Below are 18,255 nucleotides of genomic sequence, written 5' to 3'. Positions count from 1 at the left end.
CGGCGGAGATCATCATCATCGGGCACATCGTCTGGTTCCTCTTGATCTTCAGCAGCTTCACCTGTGGCAGCATCATTGGGCACATCGTCTGGTTCCTCTTGATCTTCACCAGCTCCCCCCGTTGCAGCATCACCGTATTCAGGGGGGACATAGTTGTCATCGTACTCTTCTTATTCGCCGTCTTCCATCATAACCCCTATTTCTCCATGCCTCGTCCAAACATTATAGTGTGGCATGAAACCCTTGTAAAGCAGGTGGGAGTGAAGGATTTTCCGGTTAGAGTAAGACCTCGTATTCCCACATTCAGTGCATGGACAACACATAAAACCATTCTGCTTGTTTGCCTCAGCCGCATCGAGAAACTCATGCACGCCCTTAATGTACTCGCGGGTGTGTCTGTCACCGTACATCCATTGCCGGTTCATCTGCGTGCATTATATATAATTAAGTGTCCAAATTAATAGAAGTTCATCATCACATTAAAACCAAAGTGCATACATAGTTCTCATCTAATAACATATATATAGCTCTCCAGAGCATCTAATTAATTAAACCATACATTGAAACTATGTAAAACATTTCAATGCAAAACAAATGCGATCATAATCGCAACCAAGGTAACAATTGATCCAACGGCATAATGATACCAAGCCTCGGTATGAATGGCATATTTTCTAATCTTTCTAATCTTCAAGCGCATTGCATCCATCTTGATCTTGTGATCATCGACGACATCCGCAACATGCAACTCCAATATCATCTTCTCCTCCTCAATTTTTTTTATTTTTTCCTTCAACAAATTGTTTTCTTCTTCAACTAAATTTAACCTCTCGACAATAGGGTCGGTTGGCATTTCCGATTCACATACATCCTAAATAAATATCTATGTCACGTTGGTCGGCATAATTTTCATAAACAATAAATGAACCAATAGTTATGAAGATAATATACATACCAAATCCGAATCATAGACAGGACGAGGGCCGACGGGGGCGGATACCAAAACCATCGCACTATATAAGATGCAATAATAAATGTAAGAAAATGATACAAGTATCTATCTAAACAGACAAGTAAGAATATTTTTCCTTCCAGAAAGAAGATAAGAACAAGAGGCTCACCACGGTGGTGTCGGTGATGAGATCAGCGCGGGTGATCGACGGCGGTGAAGACGGGGACGGGGCGTGACGGACCGCTAAATCTAGACAAATCTCGAGAAAAATGAAGCTTGGAGGTCGAGCTTCGAGAGGAGAAAGTTTAAGTAGTGTGGCTCGGGCATTCCATCGAACACCTCATGTGCATAGGAGGTGAGCTAGAGCACCACAAACCCCTCCCCTCGCCGGCCAGAGAAAAACAGAGCACTGGAGTGCTCTGTTCGCGGGCGAGGGTATATATAGGCACCTCATTGGTCCCGGTTTGTGGCATGAACCGGGACTAAAGGGGAGCCTTTGGTCCCGGTTCAGGCCACCAACCGGGACCAATGGTGGTGGGCCAGGAGCTAGGCCCATTGGTCCCGATTCGTCCCACCAACCGGGACCAAAAGGTCCAGACGAACCGGGACCAATGGCCCACGTGGCCCGGCCGGCCCCCTGGGCTCACGAACCGGGACCAATGCCCACATTAGTCCCGGTTCTACACTGAACCGGGACTAATGGGCTGAGCCGGCCTGAACCATAGCCCTGTTTTCTACTAGTGAGTGTTGCCAATATTTTTGGTCATTGGTTGGACGGTATTACAAATAGGTTGAAAACGCTAATAAGGGTGGGAGTGTATGCCCTAATTTGGTCGTTTTGGCTATGTAGAAATGATTTGGTTTTTAATGACAAAAATGCTTCTCATCTGCAGGTTATTTTCCGGAACGCACTCGCTACGTACTGGTCTATACTACAACGGCCGGAGTATCAACCGTTGTTCATGGCGGTGTGTACGCGACTAGAGCAGGTGGCTACGGAGGTTTTTTCCCAACATGGTGGCAGCATAATCTACGGATCGATCCACCACCCCTTTGACATAGGCATAGTGTCAGTCTATAGGACTCTATTGTTGCCGATTTGTCGATTTTATTTCATGAATTTTGCCAGACTTCTGAATTTGGCTATGTGCATCCTAATTATATAGAGGCCGAGTATTACTCATAATGCTTTGTATCCGCTTGTTGCTACATTTTGAGGAAATAAAGTCCCCCTTTATCGAAAATGGTAAATTGTCAAGAGCATCTACGATGCGGGCGCAGGTACTGAACTCATCCTATTTGGAAATTTCTTTCAGATGAGATTTGTATGGCCCTTGGCTTTTCTATGGAAAAATCTTCTCTTTAGATTGAATTTAATAAAGAGCTCTTTTACGTAACAGTTGTGATTAACCTCACACAAAGATGATATGTCTTTGGCTGAAATCTCACCACATATGGGTCCTTCACAATTAACTTTATGGACCGTGCACTTTCGCATTTAGAAATTTTAGTAGATAATAAAAAGCAAATATAAAGGGTCAAGATTCCAACCTCGCTAGTCGAAATTGGCAAGGAGGCAAGAAGAGATCAAAACTTTCTGGTTCTAACAGTGATTTGTTAAACAACTTGACGATCTATCATAATCTCACCGGCACTTGCAGTACATGACCATTGCTCGTCCCGATCTCTCATACATTGTTCAATGAGCTTGATCATGCAAGCTCCGCTCTTCCCACTTTAATCTCATCAAAAGGATCGTCCTGTATCTCGAGGGAACCTCGGATTTCAGCCCCCACATATATCCTTTTCCTCTCTCTACACTCCTAGCTTATTCAAATGCAAGCTGGGCCGATCTCCCTGGCACTCGACACCCCACCTCGGGATTTTGCGTATTTCTTGAGATTAATTTCATATCTTGGTCGTCAAAACTTTAACTTGTTGGTTCTAGGTTGAGCGCCGAGGCGAAGTATCGGGTCGTCACCCATGTCGTTGCCGAGACCTCTTAGTTGTGCCAACTTCTTCAGGAGCTCCATCACCCATCACAAAGTATCTATTGTGATAAGATGTGATTGGTTTAACAACCGTGTACATGACACATGGGTAAGAGTTGATAAATTTGGCATCACAAATGTGAACTCTAAGCATTTATTTTACTCTGGTGTCCGATGAACCATTCATTCTGGCTTCGCAAGCAACTCAAGTGTATTATGCCCAAGATCCCGTTGACAAATCTCATCCACAACTTAAGTGTGAGCACGTCTCATGACACATTGATACATCTCATCCATCTAAGTTTGCACTCTCCGATCTAACTTGTTAACATGCATGACATCAACACTTAGACTTGCAACTCTGGGAGCCTAACCCTTACATTATCTAAAAAAGAAAGAACTTAAAAACTTGCAACCGGCTACAAATTGCACAATCATGCAGTTAACTAGTTAAAAGTTGGTAGTACCCTAACTCTCACACGAGGAGGTTCTTTGCCCTTCCATTCCATGGAGTGGTAGTCAAGTTCTGATGATCAACAGCAGCGAACCACACCATGCATCAGCTCTCAAATAAGTTCCTTTTAACAACTTTTTCTGAGACTGACTGGCTGATGGTATGATTGATTTGATTTATCCTAACTGTTAGCGCGGTGGGTGAGGCGGGCCGGCCTACACCTTGATAAAAGTATGATACGGGCTCTGCATGGCCTGGCCTGCGAGTGTGGCACGGAGCTTGATGTCCTTGAGGGCAGGGTCCTCGAGGAGCAGCACCTTGTCTTTGTCCCTCACCCCAACCATGTGGAGGTGGTCGCTGTCCTCCCTCTCCTTGCCCCTGAACAGCAGCCTCTGCTCCCTTGGCTCCAGCCCCGTCACCATGGAGACTACCACCTTCAGCTCATCTGCACAGATTAATTTTGCAAAACACATGTTAGACCTTGATCCGCAGAAATGTACTTAGTTTATATTCGGTGTACAAGCAAACAAGGTGGAGGTAATTTCCACTCATGTTCCTACTCTGAACCATCGTGTGTACATTATTTATAGTGATAGAAAAACACAATGAGCTTATGCTTTGTACTAAAAAAACTCTGAACCATTGTGTGCACGTTGGCACGACAGGAAACCTCCCACATTATTGCAAGTCCGTGCATTTTCTTGATAAACGATTACAAGGACAACTCCATGACTTAGTAAGGAGGAAGGAGGGGGTGGCACAGCACTGATCCTTGTCATCAGTTGTTTATTACTGAAGCAAGGAGGTGACCTTGCTCATGGACATGCATATCTCCACATCACCTTGCGAAGGTTCAGGAGCTCAGTATTCAGTAAGACTATATATATACACAAGATGGAACTAGCCAACTAGGCACCATAGTTGCTGTGAATCTACATGTACTACTACATGTTTGCAAGATCAAATCAGCACCATAAAGATGTGCACCAGCATGTGCTTACTACACTTTCTGTGAAAAGATGAGTGCTCGGGGGATTTTTTTTTTTGAAATGATGAATAATTTTTTTTGAAATGAGCTTGGGGGATATTCATTCAACTTTGGCAACATAAAGAGGTGCTTGCTACTTTAGTACTCACACCAAATGAACCACTTTCCAAGAACACATACATTCTACGAGTTACACACTAGTCGTGTTCATAACTTCATATACATTCTCTAAAAAAAATCAAATCAGCTTTGCAAAGACGAAAGTACTCACCAAAGGTGCAGGTAGCTCCAATGGAGACCTCGTGCCAGGAGTAGCCGGTGGCCACCCTGACGGTGATGACCTCGACGTCCCCCCTCCCGTCCCTCCTCTGCACTAGCATGCCCCCTGGCCGCACCTCCCACTCGATCTCCCCGCTGCCACCGCCACCACGGATGCCACTGGCGTCGCTGCCGTTGTCACTGCTGCTGCTGCAGCTGCTGCTAGACCGCCTGATCTTGGAGGAGCTCCTCCTGAAGAGCCTCTTGGGGTTGGGGCACCTCAGCTTCATCATGGTCGCTTGGATGACTCTGCTGTTTTTCCTTGCAGGTGGTGTTGAGGCAGTTGAGCTGGTGGTGGCTCTAGGAACAGGGCCTTGCTGTGTATATATAGGAGGCGAGCTAGCCGGGGAGGCAATGGGGTGTGGCATGCAATGCGACAAGACAAGCTTTGGAAGCGTGCGGCTGTTTGTCAAAGGCGCAACGAAGGGGACACTGCGACAGGCGAATTTGGCACAGTCCAAAGCGGCGAGAGCTTGTGAAGTGGAAGTGTTCCTCGACAGAAGAAAAAGCAAAGGTGAACAGAGATTATTTTTAGTCCGAACAAGTAGCTCTACTTTGACTTTCTTTTCTTTCCCAGTAACCCAATCTCCAGTTCTCCATATTTCTGTCCCAGCTAGGATGATCCACTGAATGTGCGTGTTCACGCCGAAGTGGTCAACCGGGTTTGGCACTTGGGTCAGACCACCACTGCTTTGTAACCTAAAGTGAGTGAAATGTTTTGGGAGTTGCAAAGTGGCCATGCATGCAATGATGCATATGCATGGATAGTACTACAGAATAATACTACTGCAGTGCGCGCGCAATGGAATTATGGAACACTAGGGGGTTGGCAAATGAAAATTAAACGCATGATGCGCGCGACGATTAGGGTGGTCGGTTAGGACACAAACCTAGCGGGATTAATGTAATGGCGGTTGGTCGCAAGTTTTTCCGGCTTGTGTCTCGCGGCTGATGAGCACGCACAGCACAGCACAGCACAAGGGCAAAAAGGGTTCGATTCATGGCGTGATGATTGAGACGAGACTGTACGTGTAAACATCTGAAATTATTAACCCAGTTGCTACCTATAGGCTATAGCCGGCCAGGGTTTGTATTTGGTTGGATTCTCATGTTTTGGGGCGTCTAGCGGTGGTTAGGGCAGCATGTGGGGCTTCAAGTATATATTATTAGGGTTTGGACCTTGGAATTGTCCAAACATCTGAAATTGTTTAGGTTTCATCGTTTTTTATACTGTTCTGATCTTTGCGTGTCAATCATTTATAGGTGTAAAGGTATAGCTCGGCTGGCTTGCACTGAACAAAACAAAGACAATATGTAATAAGCAAATTAATTTATCTATGCAAGGCAATTGAGATTCTGAGCTTATAACAATCAGATCTGAAGTAGGGGGGAAAAGGAAGGGAAATATCATCTTGACCTCCTAAAAAAACATAATAGCAAAGAGAGAAATTCTAGTTCTTTAAGCACATTCATTAGTGATGAGTCATCAGCATTGCACATCTCACATTCTCACATGGATTAGGTGCTTTGGTTTGGCTAGTCCAGATGCAGGCGCCCTGGCTCAGTCGCTCAGGTATGAAACTGAAGAAACTACCAACCTTAATAAAAACATCCCCGGACGAAATCGAACTAGGTTTTTTTTTTGCAGGTGAAGGAACCAAACTAGCTCGACGCATGCAAAGTCCCAATTGCACAGCTAGCAAACAAGCATCAACTCCACAGCTAGCAAACAAGTATCGACTCCATCAAAACAAGTAGAAGGCGACATCGATCGATCCTCAAGAGCAGATCGAACATCGCCAAACTCATCATCACGCATGCACTAGCATCTTTCCGGTTTCTGTCCTACGTGATATAATTACTGGTAGTACTAGCTTCCAAGGATCGACTCCACCAGCCACATGCATGTGGTCTAGAGAACGATCGACCAAACGTGTGCAGGATAACCCTAAGAACGATGATCTTCAGTTTGTCCTGGTGCCTCAGAAACTGCATTATTCTCGGGCTAAGCCTGTGTCTCCATGACACGGAGGCTCCGAAGCCACATGCGCGCGGCCGGCGCCTGCCATCGATTCGGATTCCCCGGCCCGTCGTGTGCGGCGGCAATCTTGGCCGGTGGCTCGATCCACCTGATGAGGATATCGCGCCACGCAGGTATGTCGATCCTTGTTGCAGAGCGATCCGTCTGAGATTGTAGAAGAAGCGTAGAAAATATTAGCGCAGTTGGTTAGCCGCAGATTGGATTGGATTGGATTGTATGGGTAGCTCTGTCGTAGGTGCTATCAAGGATTCAAGATCGTTGAGTTGCATGGTAAATTGGTAAGAGCATCTGGAATGCAGGCGCATGTGCTCAGCTCATCCTCTCCGGATATTTCTTTGACATGGGATTTGTGTGGCCTTTGGCTTTGTCATGGCAGAATCTTCTCCTTAGATTGAATTTGATTAACCTCGCACAAGGATGAGATGTCTTTCACTGGATCTCACCACATCTGAGTTTTTCACAGTCGACTCTATGGATTGTGCGCTCTTGCATTCAGAAATTTCAGTAGATAATAGAAAGCTAATTTGAAAGGCCAAGATTCCCACCTCGCTAGTCGAAATTGGCAAGGAAGTAAGAAGAGATCTAACTTTCTGCTTCTTTCGGTGACCTATTAAACAACTCGACAATTTATCATAGTCTCACCGGCGCTGTTGCAGTACAGGACCATTACTCGACCCCTCTTCATCAACGGCGGCAGACTCCGGGGTCGTGTGGGCGACTCGGGGTCTGGATCTCGAGGTGGCGATAGCCTTCTGAGGCTGGTGGCAGTATGGGACGTCCCTTCCATCAACAGATCGGGTTCGATGCGGCTCGGCAGGTGACACATATGACTCTTTCGGAGTTGTCAGGCAGTGCCTGTCGCCGGCAGGTGAAGCCACCGGTGGATGCACTATCGGCGGATGTTATGCACGTCGTCTTATGTGGAGACATCAAGTCATGCCTGCTATCGGCATATGATGCACGGTGGCTCTGGTGGAGGGCTCATGTTTAGCCTGTTGTTATTGGATCTAAGGTGGTGCGGCAGTAGAGGGAGGCAGGCGGTATGGGACATCTTTGTCTTCCGTTGTCTTCTCCAGAGATATCTGGCTATCGAGGCGTCGATCGAAGGATAAGGGCGGATGGTACAGGAGGCTTCAACGATGATTTTATGCACTCCGGTGGAAACACAAGATCTCAGATCGGGCTATGTCGTTGCGTGCCTGCGTCGTGTCCTTGTTGAAGGTGGCGGATTGAAGCTTGACTTTGGGGATGAGAATCCGGAGTTCTACCTTGTAGTGGACTCGCCATCATCGGCGCACGTGCGGCGATTCCTTCTTGAAGGCGTAGCCTAGTAGTTATGTATTTTTCATTTCTGTTGTGTCTTGTAACATAGGGTTAGTGGATATCTGGGGAAGTTACTGTCGCGAGGTATTCGGCCTCAGAGTTTGTTTTTCATCTTATTTTCGAGTCGAGTTTGTTTAGCTGCTAGATTTTGCATTTTTAATAATATATAGCTGCATGCATCATTCTGATATAGAGGCCGGGGATTATCCTCCTTTAAAAAAAAACATTGTTCAACAAGTTTGCTTGTTCATGCAAGCTCCTCTCTTCTCACTTAAATCTCGTCAAAAGGATTGTCATGTATGGTGAAGGAACCTTGGATTTTTTTTTTTGAGGAAAGGAACCTTGGATTTCTGTCCTAACACTCAACGCCCCACCTAGGGGTTTTGCGTATTTTTTGAAATAATTTCATATCTTGGTCATCAAAACTTCAACTCATTGTTTCCAGTTGAGCGCCGAGGTGGAGTATGGGGTCATCGCCAATGTCGTTGTCGAGACCTGTTAGTTGTGCCAGCTTCTTCAGGAGCTCCATCACCCCATCACTATGTATCTATTGTGATAATATCTGATTGGTTTGACAACCCTGTACATGACAAGTGGGTAAGGGTTGATAAATTTGGCATCACAAATGTGAACTCTAAGCATTTGTTTTACTCTGGTGTCCGATGAACCATTCATTCTGGCTTCGCAAGCAACTCAAATGTATTATGTCCAAGACCCCGTTGACAAATCTCCACAACTTAAGTGTGAACACATGTCATGACACATTGATACATGTCATCCATCTAAGCTTGCACTCTCTGATCTAACTTGTTAACATGCATGACATCCACACTTAGACTTGCAACTCTGGGAGCCTAACCCTTACATTATCTAGAAAAGAACGAACTTAAAAAACTTGCAACCGGCTACAAATTGCACAATCATGCAATTAACTAGTTAAAAGTTGGTAGTACACTGATGATCAATAGCAGCGAACCACGCCATGCATCAGGCTCCCAAATAAGTTTCTTTTAACTACTTTTTTGAGACTGACTGGCTGATGGTATGATTGATTTGATTTACCCTAACTGTTAGCGAGGTGGGTGAGGCGGGCCAGCCTACACCTTGATAAATGTCTGATACGGGCTTTGCACGCCCTGGGCCGCGAGCGCGGCCCGGAGCTTGATGTCCTTGAGGGCAGGGTCCTCAAGGAGCAGCACCTTGTCGTTGTCCCTCACCCCAACCATGTGGAGGTGGTCGCTGTCCTCCCTCTCCTTGCCCCTGAACAGCAGCCTCTGCTCCCTTGGCTCCAGCCCCGTCACCATGGACACTGCCACCTTCAGCTCACCTGCACAAATTAATTTTCATAACACGTGTTAGACCTTGATCCAACGAAGTGTACTTAGTTTATATTCTGTTTTTTTTTTGCGAATCTACTTAGTTTATATTCAGTGGTTGCTTTGTACTAGCAAACAAGGTGGAGGTAATTTCCACTCGGGTTCCTACTCTGAACCATCGTGTGCACATTATTTAGCTATAGAAAAACACAATGAGCTTATGCTTTGTACTAAAAAAACACTGAACCATCGTGTGCATGCTGGCACGGCAGGAAGCCTGCCACATTGCAGGTCGTTGTTCAGACATGTCCGTGCATTTTCTTGGCAAACCATTACAAGGACAACTCCATGATTTAGTAAGGAGAGGGTGCAGCTGTGAGGAAGGAGGGCGTGGCACAGCACTGATCCTTGTCATCAGCTGTTTTATTACTGGAGCAAGGAGGAGACCTTGCTCATGGACTAGCACATCTCCACATCACCATGCGAAGGTTCAGGAGCTCACACGGTTCAACTCGGAGAAACGGTAGGAGTAGTAAAATCAGCGCATCTGGCTGTGCGAACAGGGACGTGCCTAGTTGTCAAAATAAACGTTTAGACCTGTCTAGTTATTCTTGTAAAGATACTCCTTAACTAGTTTCAGTGTTCAGTAAGACTACAAGATGGAACTAGCCAACTAGAACTAGGTACGTTGCACAGTGAAACAACTGAACTAGCATTGTTGACCATGTCTGAAAATTCGCTGTTTATATCGTGCCTAACACAAGTGAATTATGTAAGAAGTTTGCCAGAGTGCATGCATGGCACACCCACGATCACTCAAGCTTTTATATCGTGCCTAAAGCCCCGAAAGGAATCATGACCAAATGAACCACTTTCCAAGAACACACACATTCTAACAATCAGACACTGCTCACATTCATATATTCTCTACAAAAATCAAATCAACTTTTGTTAATTAGCTTTGCAAAGACAAAAGTACTCACCAAAAGTGCAGGTAGCTCCAATGGAGACCTCGTGCCAGGAGTAGCCGGTGGCCACCCTGACGGTGATGACCTCGACGTCCCCCCTACACTCCCTCCTCTGCACCAGCATGCCCCCCGGGTGCACCTCCCACTCGATCTCCCCGCTGCCACCGCCGTCCCGGATACCACCAGAGGCATCGCTGCCGTTGTCGCTGTTGCTGCTGCTGCTGCTGCTACTAGACCTGCTGATCTTAGAGGAGCTCCTCCTGAAGAGCTTCCTGGGGTTGGGGCACCTCAGTTTGATCATGGTCGCAAATGGAAGCTAGTCTCACTCCGATGACTCTGTTGTTCTTCCTTGCAGTTGGTGTTGAGGCAGTTGAGCTGGTAGTGGTTGTAGAGAAACAGGGCTTTGCCGTGTATATATAGAAGGCGAGCTAACTATAGGGAGGCAGATTAAGGGGGTGGCATGCAAAGCAACAAGACAAGCTTTGGAAGCGTGCGGCTGTTTGTGAAAGGCGTCAACGAAGGGGACACTGCGACAGGCCAACTTGGCACAGTCCAAAGCGGCAAGAGCTTGTGAAAGTGTTCCTCGACAGAAGGAAAAGGAAAGGTGATGTTGTAGATCCTGGATGAGGCTCGGGTGAGAGGAAGGTCACGAGAGAGAGGAGGAGAAGATTTCTCTGGAGAACTCTATCTGATTCATTCCCAGATGCAAGATGTATATACAGGTGCTTTTACAGTTTTCACCCTCTACAGTTCCACAATTACAAGTAAGTCCTACCAACACTCCCCCTCAAGATGGGGCAAAGATATCAATAAGCCCCATCTTGCTACAATTCTTAACAAAAGATACAACATTCAACCCCTTTGTCAATACATCTGCTAACTGATTTACAGACTTAACATAAGTAACTTGCAGAATCCTCACATCTAGTTTTTCTTTGATGAAATGTCTATCTATTTCTACATGCTTAGTTCTATCATGGTGAACTGGATTGTGGACAATGTTAACTGCAGCTTGATTGTCACAATATAGTTGGAGGGGTACACCACCAAGCAGATGAAGTTCTGTTAGTAGCATTTTTAACCACATTAACTCGCATAACCCAGATGCCATTGCTCTAAACTCAGCCTCAGCCGTAGACCTTGCAACTACACTCTGCTTCTTGCTCCTCCAACTAACTAGATTGCCACCAACAAACATACAATAACCTGATGTAGACCTTTGTCATCTAAACACCCAGCCCAATCAGCATCGGTATATCCCTCAATATTCAGATGTCCATGAGCAGAAAACAGTACTCCTTTCCCAGGACAACCCTTAAGATATCTAAGGATTCTGTTTAGTGCATCCATATGAATAGACCGTGGGTCATGCATATATCTACTCACCACACTTACGGCATATGCAATATCTGGTCTAGTGTGTGATAAGTATATAAGTCGCCCAACCAATCGCTGGTACTGTTGTTTATCCACAGAATCCCCAGAGTCAGCAATTATGCGATGATTAAGTTCAATTGGTGTGACTCCTGGTTTACAATTTAACATTCCAGTTTCATTGAGTAAATCTATCACATATTTCCTTTGTGAGAGATAAATACCTTGTACACCATATGCTACTTCGATCCCAAGGAAATAGTGAAGATAGCCCAGGTCTTTAACTTCAAATGACCTTGCCAGTGCCTTCTTCAACCAAGAGATCTCACCATCATCATTCCCTGTAATGACTATGTCATCAACATATACAATAAGCATAGTAACTCTATCATGATTATGCTTGTAAAATAAGGTATGATCAACATTGCTTTGTTTAAATCCCATAGAACAAATCTCATTTCTAAATCGTCCAAACCATGCTCTAGGTGACTGTTTCAAACCATATAGAGATTTTTTCAGCCTACACACTTTTCCCTCTGTCTCTTGTGTACCAAACCCTGGGGGAATCTCCATATAAACCTCTTCATGCAGATCCCCATGAAGAAAAGCATTTTTAACATCCATTTGAAATAATTTCCACTTATTATTTGCAGCTATAGATATGAGAGCTCTAATGGTGTTCATTTTCGCCACTGGTGCAAAGGTCTCATCATAATCGACTCCATAAGTTTGACTATACCCCTTTGCCACTAATCTGGCTTTATACCTTTCTACCTGTCCCTCTGAATTTTGTTTCAAGGTAAATACCCACTTACAACCAACAACCCTTTTATTAGGAGGAAGAGTAGTGAGTACCCAAGTATTGTTCTTGTCAAGTGTTGTCATCTCCTCTGTCATAGCTGCCCTCCATTTTGGGTTCGACTTTGCCTCCTGCCAGTCCCGTGGTAAGGGTCCTGCAGAATCCAGTGCTGCGATAAAGGATTTATAAGAAGGACCAACAGTGTCATAAGAGACATAGCTAGAGACATTATATGGATCCAATTTAGAGGGCAACTTCCCAGCCTTAGACCGTGGCTGCTTTCTATGAGCTATTGGAACATCAAGGTCATCATATTGAGAAGAGATGTTACCACTGTCTGAGGAAGGTATGGAGTCATCAGGTTGACTTTGAGTATCATCTTGTTGGTCAGCTTCCTGCTCTTGCTCATGTTGTTGTCCATAAGCCTCAGCTTCAGGTTCCAACACTTGCATTTGTTCCTGGGTATGTCGTTTTCGTGTATACACCTGCATCTCCCTTTCCTCGTTTGGTTTTGGCCATCGGGGTGCTGCATTTGATGTATCATACTGCTCCCCCTTTCTTTGTTCTTCTTCAGTTTCTGCACGGATTACCCCAATTATCATCCCTTTTGATGTTGTGTCATCATCTCCCTCTTCCTTGTCTCCCCCTGTCCCACAATCTGCATCTAACATGTTATCAGTAAACAAATCAGGAAACACATCAGTTAAGTCTGTTGGTTCCCCATAAAATGGTTCATGTTCTCTAAATACCACATCCATACTCACGAACATTCTTCTTTCCGAAGGACACCAACACCTGTAACCTTTTTGCTTACTAGAATACCCCACAAATATACACTTTAATGCCCTTGGATCTAGCTTACCAACTGAAGGCCTATAATCCTTCACAAAGCATGTACACCCAAATACTTTTGGTGGAACCACATATGTAGTGTCCCCGGTTAGACATTCGATTGGTGTCTTGTACCCAAGCACCCTGGATGGCATCCTGTTCATCAAGTAGGCCGCAGTCATGACTGCTTCACTCCACAAAAACTTTGGGACATTCATGGCAAACATCATACACCGAGCAATCTCTAGGAGATGCCTATTTTTCCTTTCTGCTAGTCCATTCTGTTCAGATGTACCCGGACAGGTAGTCTGATGGATAATTCCTTAACTTGATAGATATTCATCAAGTTCTTTGTTCACATACTCGGTACCATTATCCGAACGTAGTACCTTCACACATGCACAATATTGGGTCGTAATCATATTATGAAAAATCTCTAAAGCATTCAAATACATCACTCTTATGACGCAAAACATAGACCCAAGTAGTTCTAGTGCAACAGTCGATGAATGTAACAAAATAGTGATAACCATTTATCGATGTCACCCCACTGGGACCCCATACATCTGAGTGTATAGTTTGTAGAGGTACATCACTTCTATTATCAGATGACAAATAAGAGCTCCTAGTTTGCTTTCCGAACTGACAAGCATCACACATTAGTTGTTCCTTGCTAATTTTACAATAAAGATTAGGGTAGAGCTGACCCAGAGTAGCAAAAGATAGATGTCCCAAGCGACGATGTTGAAGTAGAAATTCTTCTAGGGGTGAGGAGGACACCGCAGCAGCCACAGTAGGGAATATCTTATTATCCAGGTAATATAACCCATCACGCATGCTCCCCGTCCCAAGCTTTCTTCCAGTCCCAAGTTCCTGAAATATGCACCAGGTAGGAAAGAATATAGCAGCACAATTCAGCTCTTCAGTAATACAGCTGATCGACAAAAGGTTAATTGGAAATGCGGGGACATGCAAGACAGAAGAAAGTGACATATTTGGACTGCACTTGACCATTCCAGACCCCACAATCGCTTGAGTAGAACCATCAGCTAATTTTACACTTTCCCTTCTTAGATTAGAAATATAATTGTAAAAATCCTTATTAGATCCAGCCATATGTCTAGATGCACCAGAGTCAATTAACCATTGTGCCCCTGTTGTAAAATTATCACTACACCCCATAATAGAAGAGTTGTTACCAGCGAAGTTGGCTGACGAAGATGATGCATGTGTCTCCGAGGGCCGCAGATCACCAAGGCTCAAATTCTTTAGTTGACGCCATTTCTCTAACTCATCGACGGTCATCTTGATGCTCACAGTCCTACATGGTTCTTCAGCAACAGCAGAAGTGTGTGCCCTTCCTATTGACCGCATACCTCTTCCACGACCACCACCACGTCCATCAAGCCCGCGACCACGTCCTCTGCCATGCCAGTCCAGGCCTCTACCACGACCTCCTCCTATTAGTTGTGGGCAGGCTGCCTTGAAGTGTCCTGGCTGGCCACATTCAAAGCACTTCTTCTCATGAGTATTTGCTCCTGGTCTTGGATAATTACCACTCTCGACAGCAAGGAGAGCTGAACGCCTTTGTGAGACACCTTGGGCCATGGGTCCTGTTATCTCCAATTTCAACCGAGTTTCCTCGCTTATAATTGCAGCAATTGCTTGCTCTAGACTGGGCAACTTCTCACTACCATAAAGTGCTGCTCTCCTATTCTCGAACTTAGGATGAAGACCATTTAAGAAGTCCCTAACACGCCTTCTTTCAGTCCATTTACTATGTTTCTCAACACATTTCCCACATTTCATCTCAACTGGATCATAGTAATCAAGATCACTCCACAACCTTTTCAGTTCTGACACATATTCCACAACAGTCTTCTCACCCTGGCCTAGCTCCTGTAGTTCCTTTTGAATCCTACATGCCAACATCTCATTCCCTACACCTGAATATGTCCCCTTCAGGAGCCTCCAAATTTCTGAGGCCTCCTTGATCCTTTCAACTTGCTTTGCAATCTGAGATGATATTGAGCTTAAAAGCCAAGCTCTCACCAATGCAATTATTGCTTTCCACTTCTGGGCCTCTTTCGAATTTTTCTCCATAGGCTTCTCCATTGTTCCCAGTATATACCCCTCAAGGTTCCTCGAGATCAGGATGGTCTCGGCATGCTCTGCCCAACTGGAATAATTTTCCGCACCCTCTAGCTTCACATGTGGCATTTGCAACGGGTGAATCTCTTCCTTGGCTTCAGTCTCTGGTCTTGAGTTTCCAGCCTGCTTGCTGATTGCATCAAAGAGTGCTCTGTATTTCTCATCCATAGACTGAAGCACAGCTGCAAGTTCCCCGGCTGTAACTGCCGCAGGAGCATTTACATTTTCTCCCATCTTGCAAGTTCTTCAAGGGTCACACTGCAGTACTGTACAGCCCTCAATCACCACCTCAAAGCGAGTAATCTCCCCTGTGAATCCCTGCAGCCTACCTTCTAGCTGCACCTCAACCTTGCACCCAAGAACCAACTCACCACTCTCACCTTCACCTGAATAAATCCTACTCAACCCCTCAACAACGGATGTACTACACCTCCTGGGTACCACTCACCTCTGTCTCCAGTCCCTTGGCTATTTGCCTTGCTCGCAGCTGGCTCCCCTGGTCCACTGCAGCCGCCGCCGGCCCCCTGCTCCACTGCAGCAGCAGCCGGTCCCCTTCTCCACCGCAGCCAAGCACACAATCAGGCAGCCCCGATTTGACTCTCTGCCGCACCAAATTGGGCCCCAGAACCTCTGCCTTTACCTCCCAACACTCAGTGCCGTCAATCTGAGCGATTCTGGAGCGAATCCCCGACCTGCTCTGATGCCATGTTGTAGATCCTGGGTGAGGCTCGGGTGAGAGGAAGGTCACGAGAGAGAGGAGGAGAAGATTTCTCTGGAGAACTCTATCTGATTCATTCCCAGATGCAAGATGTATATACAGGTGCTTTTACAATTTTCACCCTCTACAGTCCCACAATTACAAGTAAGTCCTACCAACAGGTGAACAGAGCTTTTATAGTATTATTAGTCCGAACAAGTAGCTCTACTTTGAATTATTTTCCCCAGTAACCCATTCTCCAGTTCTCCACATTTCTGTCCCAGCTAGGAGCTACTCGATGCTTGTGTTCACGCCAGAGTGGTCAACCGGGTTTGGCACTTGGGGGTCAGGCCACTGCTTTGTAACGTAAAGTGAGTGATAACAGTAGTAGAATAATACTGCAGTGCGCGCGCAATGGAACTAATTAAGCACATGAGAGTTGGCAGAAACGCATGATGCGACGATTAGGGCGGTCGGTTAGGACACAAACCTACCAGGATTAGTGTAAATGGCGGTTGGTCTGGTCGCAACTTTTCCCGGCTTGTGCCTCGCGGCTGATGAGCACGCACAGCACAGCATGCACAGGGGCAAAAAGGGCTTGGTTCATGGCTTGATGATTGAGACGAGACTGTGCGTGCAATTTGTGCGGATCATTAACCGAGTTGATAGCTAGCCAGTAGGCCCTAGCTAGGGTATAGTATTAGTGGTATTTGGTTGGATTCTCAGGTTTCGGGGCGTCTAGCGGTGGTTAAGGCAGCATGTGGGGCTTCAAGTTTATTATTAGGGTTTGAACCTTGGAATCGTCCAAAACATCCGAAATTGTTTAAGTTTCATTTTTTTCTTGATACAGGTGTACTGCTTTTATCTTTGTATGACAATCATTTATAAGGCGTCAGGTATACTGGCTTGCAATGAACAAACAAAGATAGCATATACTCCCTTCGTTTCAAAATAAATGTTTCAAGTTTAGCACAATTTTGTATTAGAGTTAGTATAAAATTGAGACACTTGGTTTGGGACAGAGGGAGTATAAGCAAACTAATTTCTCTATGCAAGTTAACTAAAATTCTGAGCTTAACAATCAGACGTGAAGTCATGAAAAACGAAGGATAGTGTGGTTAACAAAAGGGTACTTCACGGTTCTGACAATGAAACATTAACGACATTTCGCTAGCAAAGGGAAAGAAATCCTACTTCTTTACACTGAGTCATCGTTCATCAGCGTTGCACATCTCATATGGAATTAGGGGCTTTGGTTGGGTTAGTCCAGATGCAGGTGCCCTGGCTCAGTTAACCGCGGGCCGGCCGGCCGGTCAGTCAGGTATGAAACCGAAAAAACTACCAACCTTATAATACAGTACGTAAAAAGGAATAGTCCTCCGGGCCGAATCAAATTAGCTACGTAGACGCATGCCAAAGTCCCAATTGCACAGCCTTTTTTTCTAGCTACCCGACATCGATCCTCTAGAGACGATCGAGATTATCACCCAACTCATCATCACGCATGCATTAGCATCTTCCCGGTTCGTGTCCTACGTGATATAATTACTGGTACTACTAGCTCCCAAGGATGGACTCCACCAGCCACATGCCCACATGCATACGATGTGCAGAGCGATCTATCGAACGTGTGCAGGATAAACTAAGTAGTAGCAACGATGCTCTTTGGTTTGTCATGGTGCCTCGGAATCTACATTATTCTGGAGCTAAGCCTGTGCCTCCTTGACACGGAGCTCCGAAGCCACATGCACGCCGCCGGCGCCTTGCATTGATTCGGATTCCCCTGCCCGTCGTCTGCGGCGGCGATCTTGGCTGGTGGCTCCATCGACCTGATGATGCAGGTGCATGCATGGAGTGGCGTGCAGGATATCGCGCCACGCAGGCATGCCAGTCCATGTGATACATGGCCATCTGAGATTATAAAACAGGAAATGTTAGGCGACCTTCTTTTCTTAGATTTTCAACGTCGATAATCAAATCGGCTACTCATAAAAAAAATCGGCTAGTAACATGGCCATCTGACATTTAAAACCGGCTAGCCACACACCAAAA

At 45.6% G+C, this 18,255-nt stretch overlaps 2 protein-coding genes across 2 annotated transcripts; both read right to left on the bottom strand.

Annotated features, from left to right (window-relative positions):
* Positions 1–3,157: 3,157 nt before the first annotated feature.
* On the bottom strand, positions 3,158–5,106 carry LOC125533656 (BAG family molecular chaperone regulator 3-like). Its single transcript, XM_048697031.1, has 2 exons — positions 4,657–5,106; positions 3,158–3,842 (listed from the first exon to the last, which is right to left on the bottom strand). Exons 1-2 carry the CDS (start codon positions 5,069–5,071, stop codon positions 3,613–3,615), a joined length of 645 nt encoding a protein of 214 aa, XP_048552988.1. The 5' UTR covers positions 5,072–5,106; the 3' UTR covers positions 3,158–3,612.
* Positions 5,107–9,126: 4,020 nt separating this feature from the next.
* LOC125533655 (BAG family molecular chaperone regulator 1-like) lies at positions 9,127–10,652 on the bottom strand. Its single transcript, XM_048697030.1, has 2 exons — positions 10,367–10,652; positions 9,127–9,394 (listed from the first exon to the last, which is right to left on the bottom strand). Exons 1-2 carry the CDS (start codon positions 10,650–10,652, stop codon positions 9,165–9,167), a joined length of 516 nt encoding a protein of 171 aa, XP_048552987.1. The 3' UTR covers positions 9,127–9,164.
* Between the last annotated feature and the right edge of the window lie 7,603 nt (positions 10,653–18,255).

Source organism: Triticum urartu, chromosome 2 (assembly GCF_003073215.2).
Source record: "Triticum urartu cultivar G1812 chromosome 2, Tu2.1, whole genome shotgun sequence".
NCBI lineage: Eukaryota > Viridiplantae > Streptophyta > Magnoliopsida > Poales > Poaceae > Triticum > Triticum urartu.
Note: the sequence above shows the minus strand (reverse complement) of the source record. Positions and strands in the feature narration are given on the sequence as shown.

Excerpts from the sequence above, each read along its gene's own strand:
- LOC125533656 (XM_048697031.1), bottom strand. The coding sequence starts at position 5,071 with ATGCCACACCCCATTGCCTCCCCGGCTAGCTCGCCTCCTATATATACA. Across the intron at positions 3,843-4,656 it reads TGGAGCTACCTGCACCTTTG|ATGAGCTGAAGGTGGTAGTC; the intron begins GTGAGTACTTTC and ends TAATCTGTGCAG.
- LOC125533655 (XM_048697030.1), bottom strand. The coding sequence starts at position 10,652 with ATGATCAAACTGAGGTGCCCCAACCCCAGGAAGCTCTTCAGGAGGAGC. Across the intron at positions 9,395-10,366 it reads TGGAGCTACCTGCACTTTTG|GTGAGCTGAAGGTGGCAGTG; the intron begins GTGAGTACTTTT and ends TAATTTGTGCAG.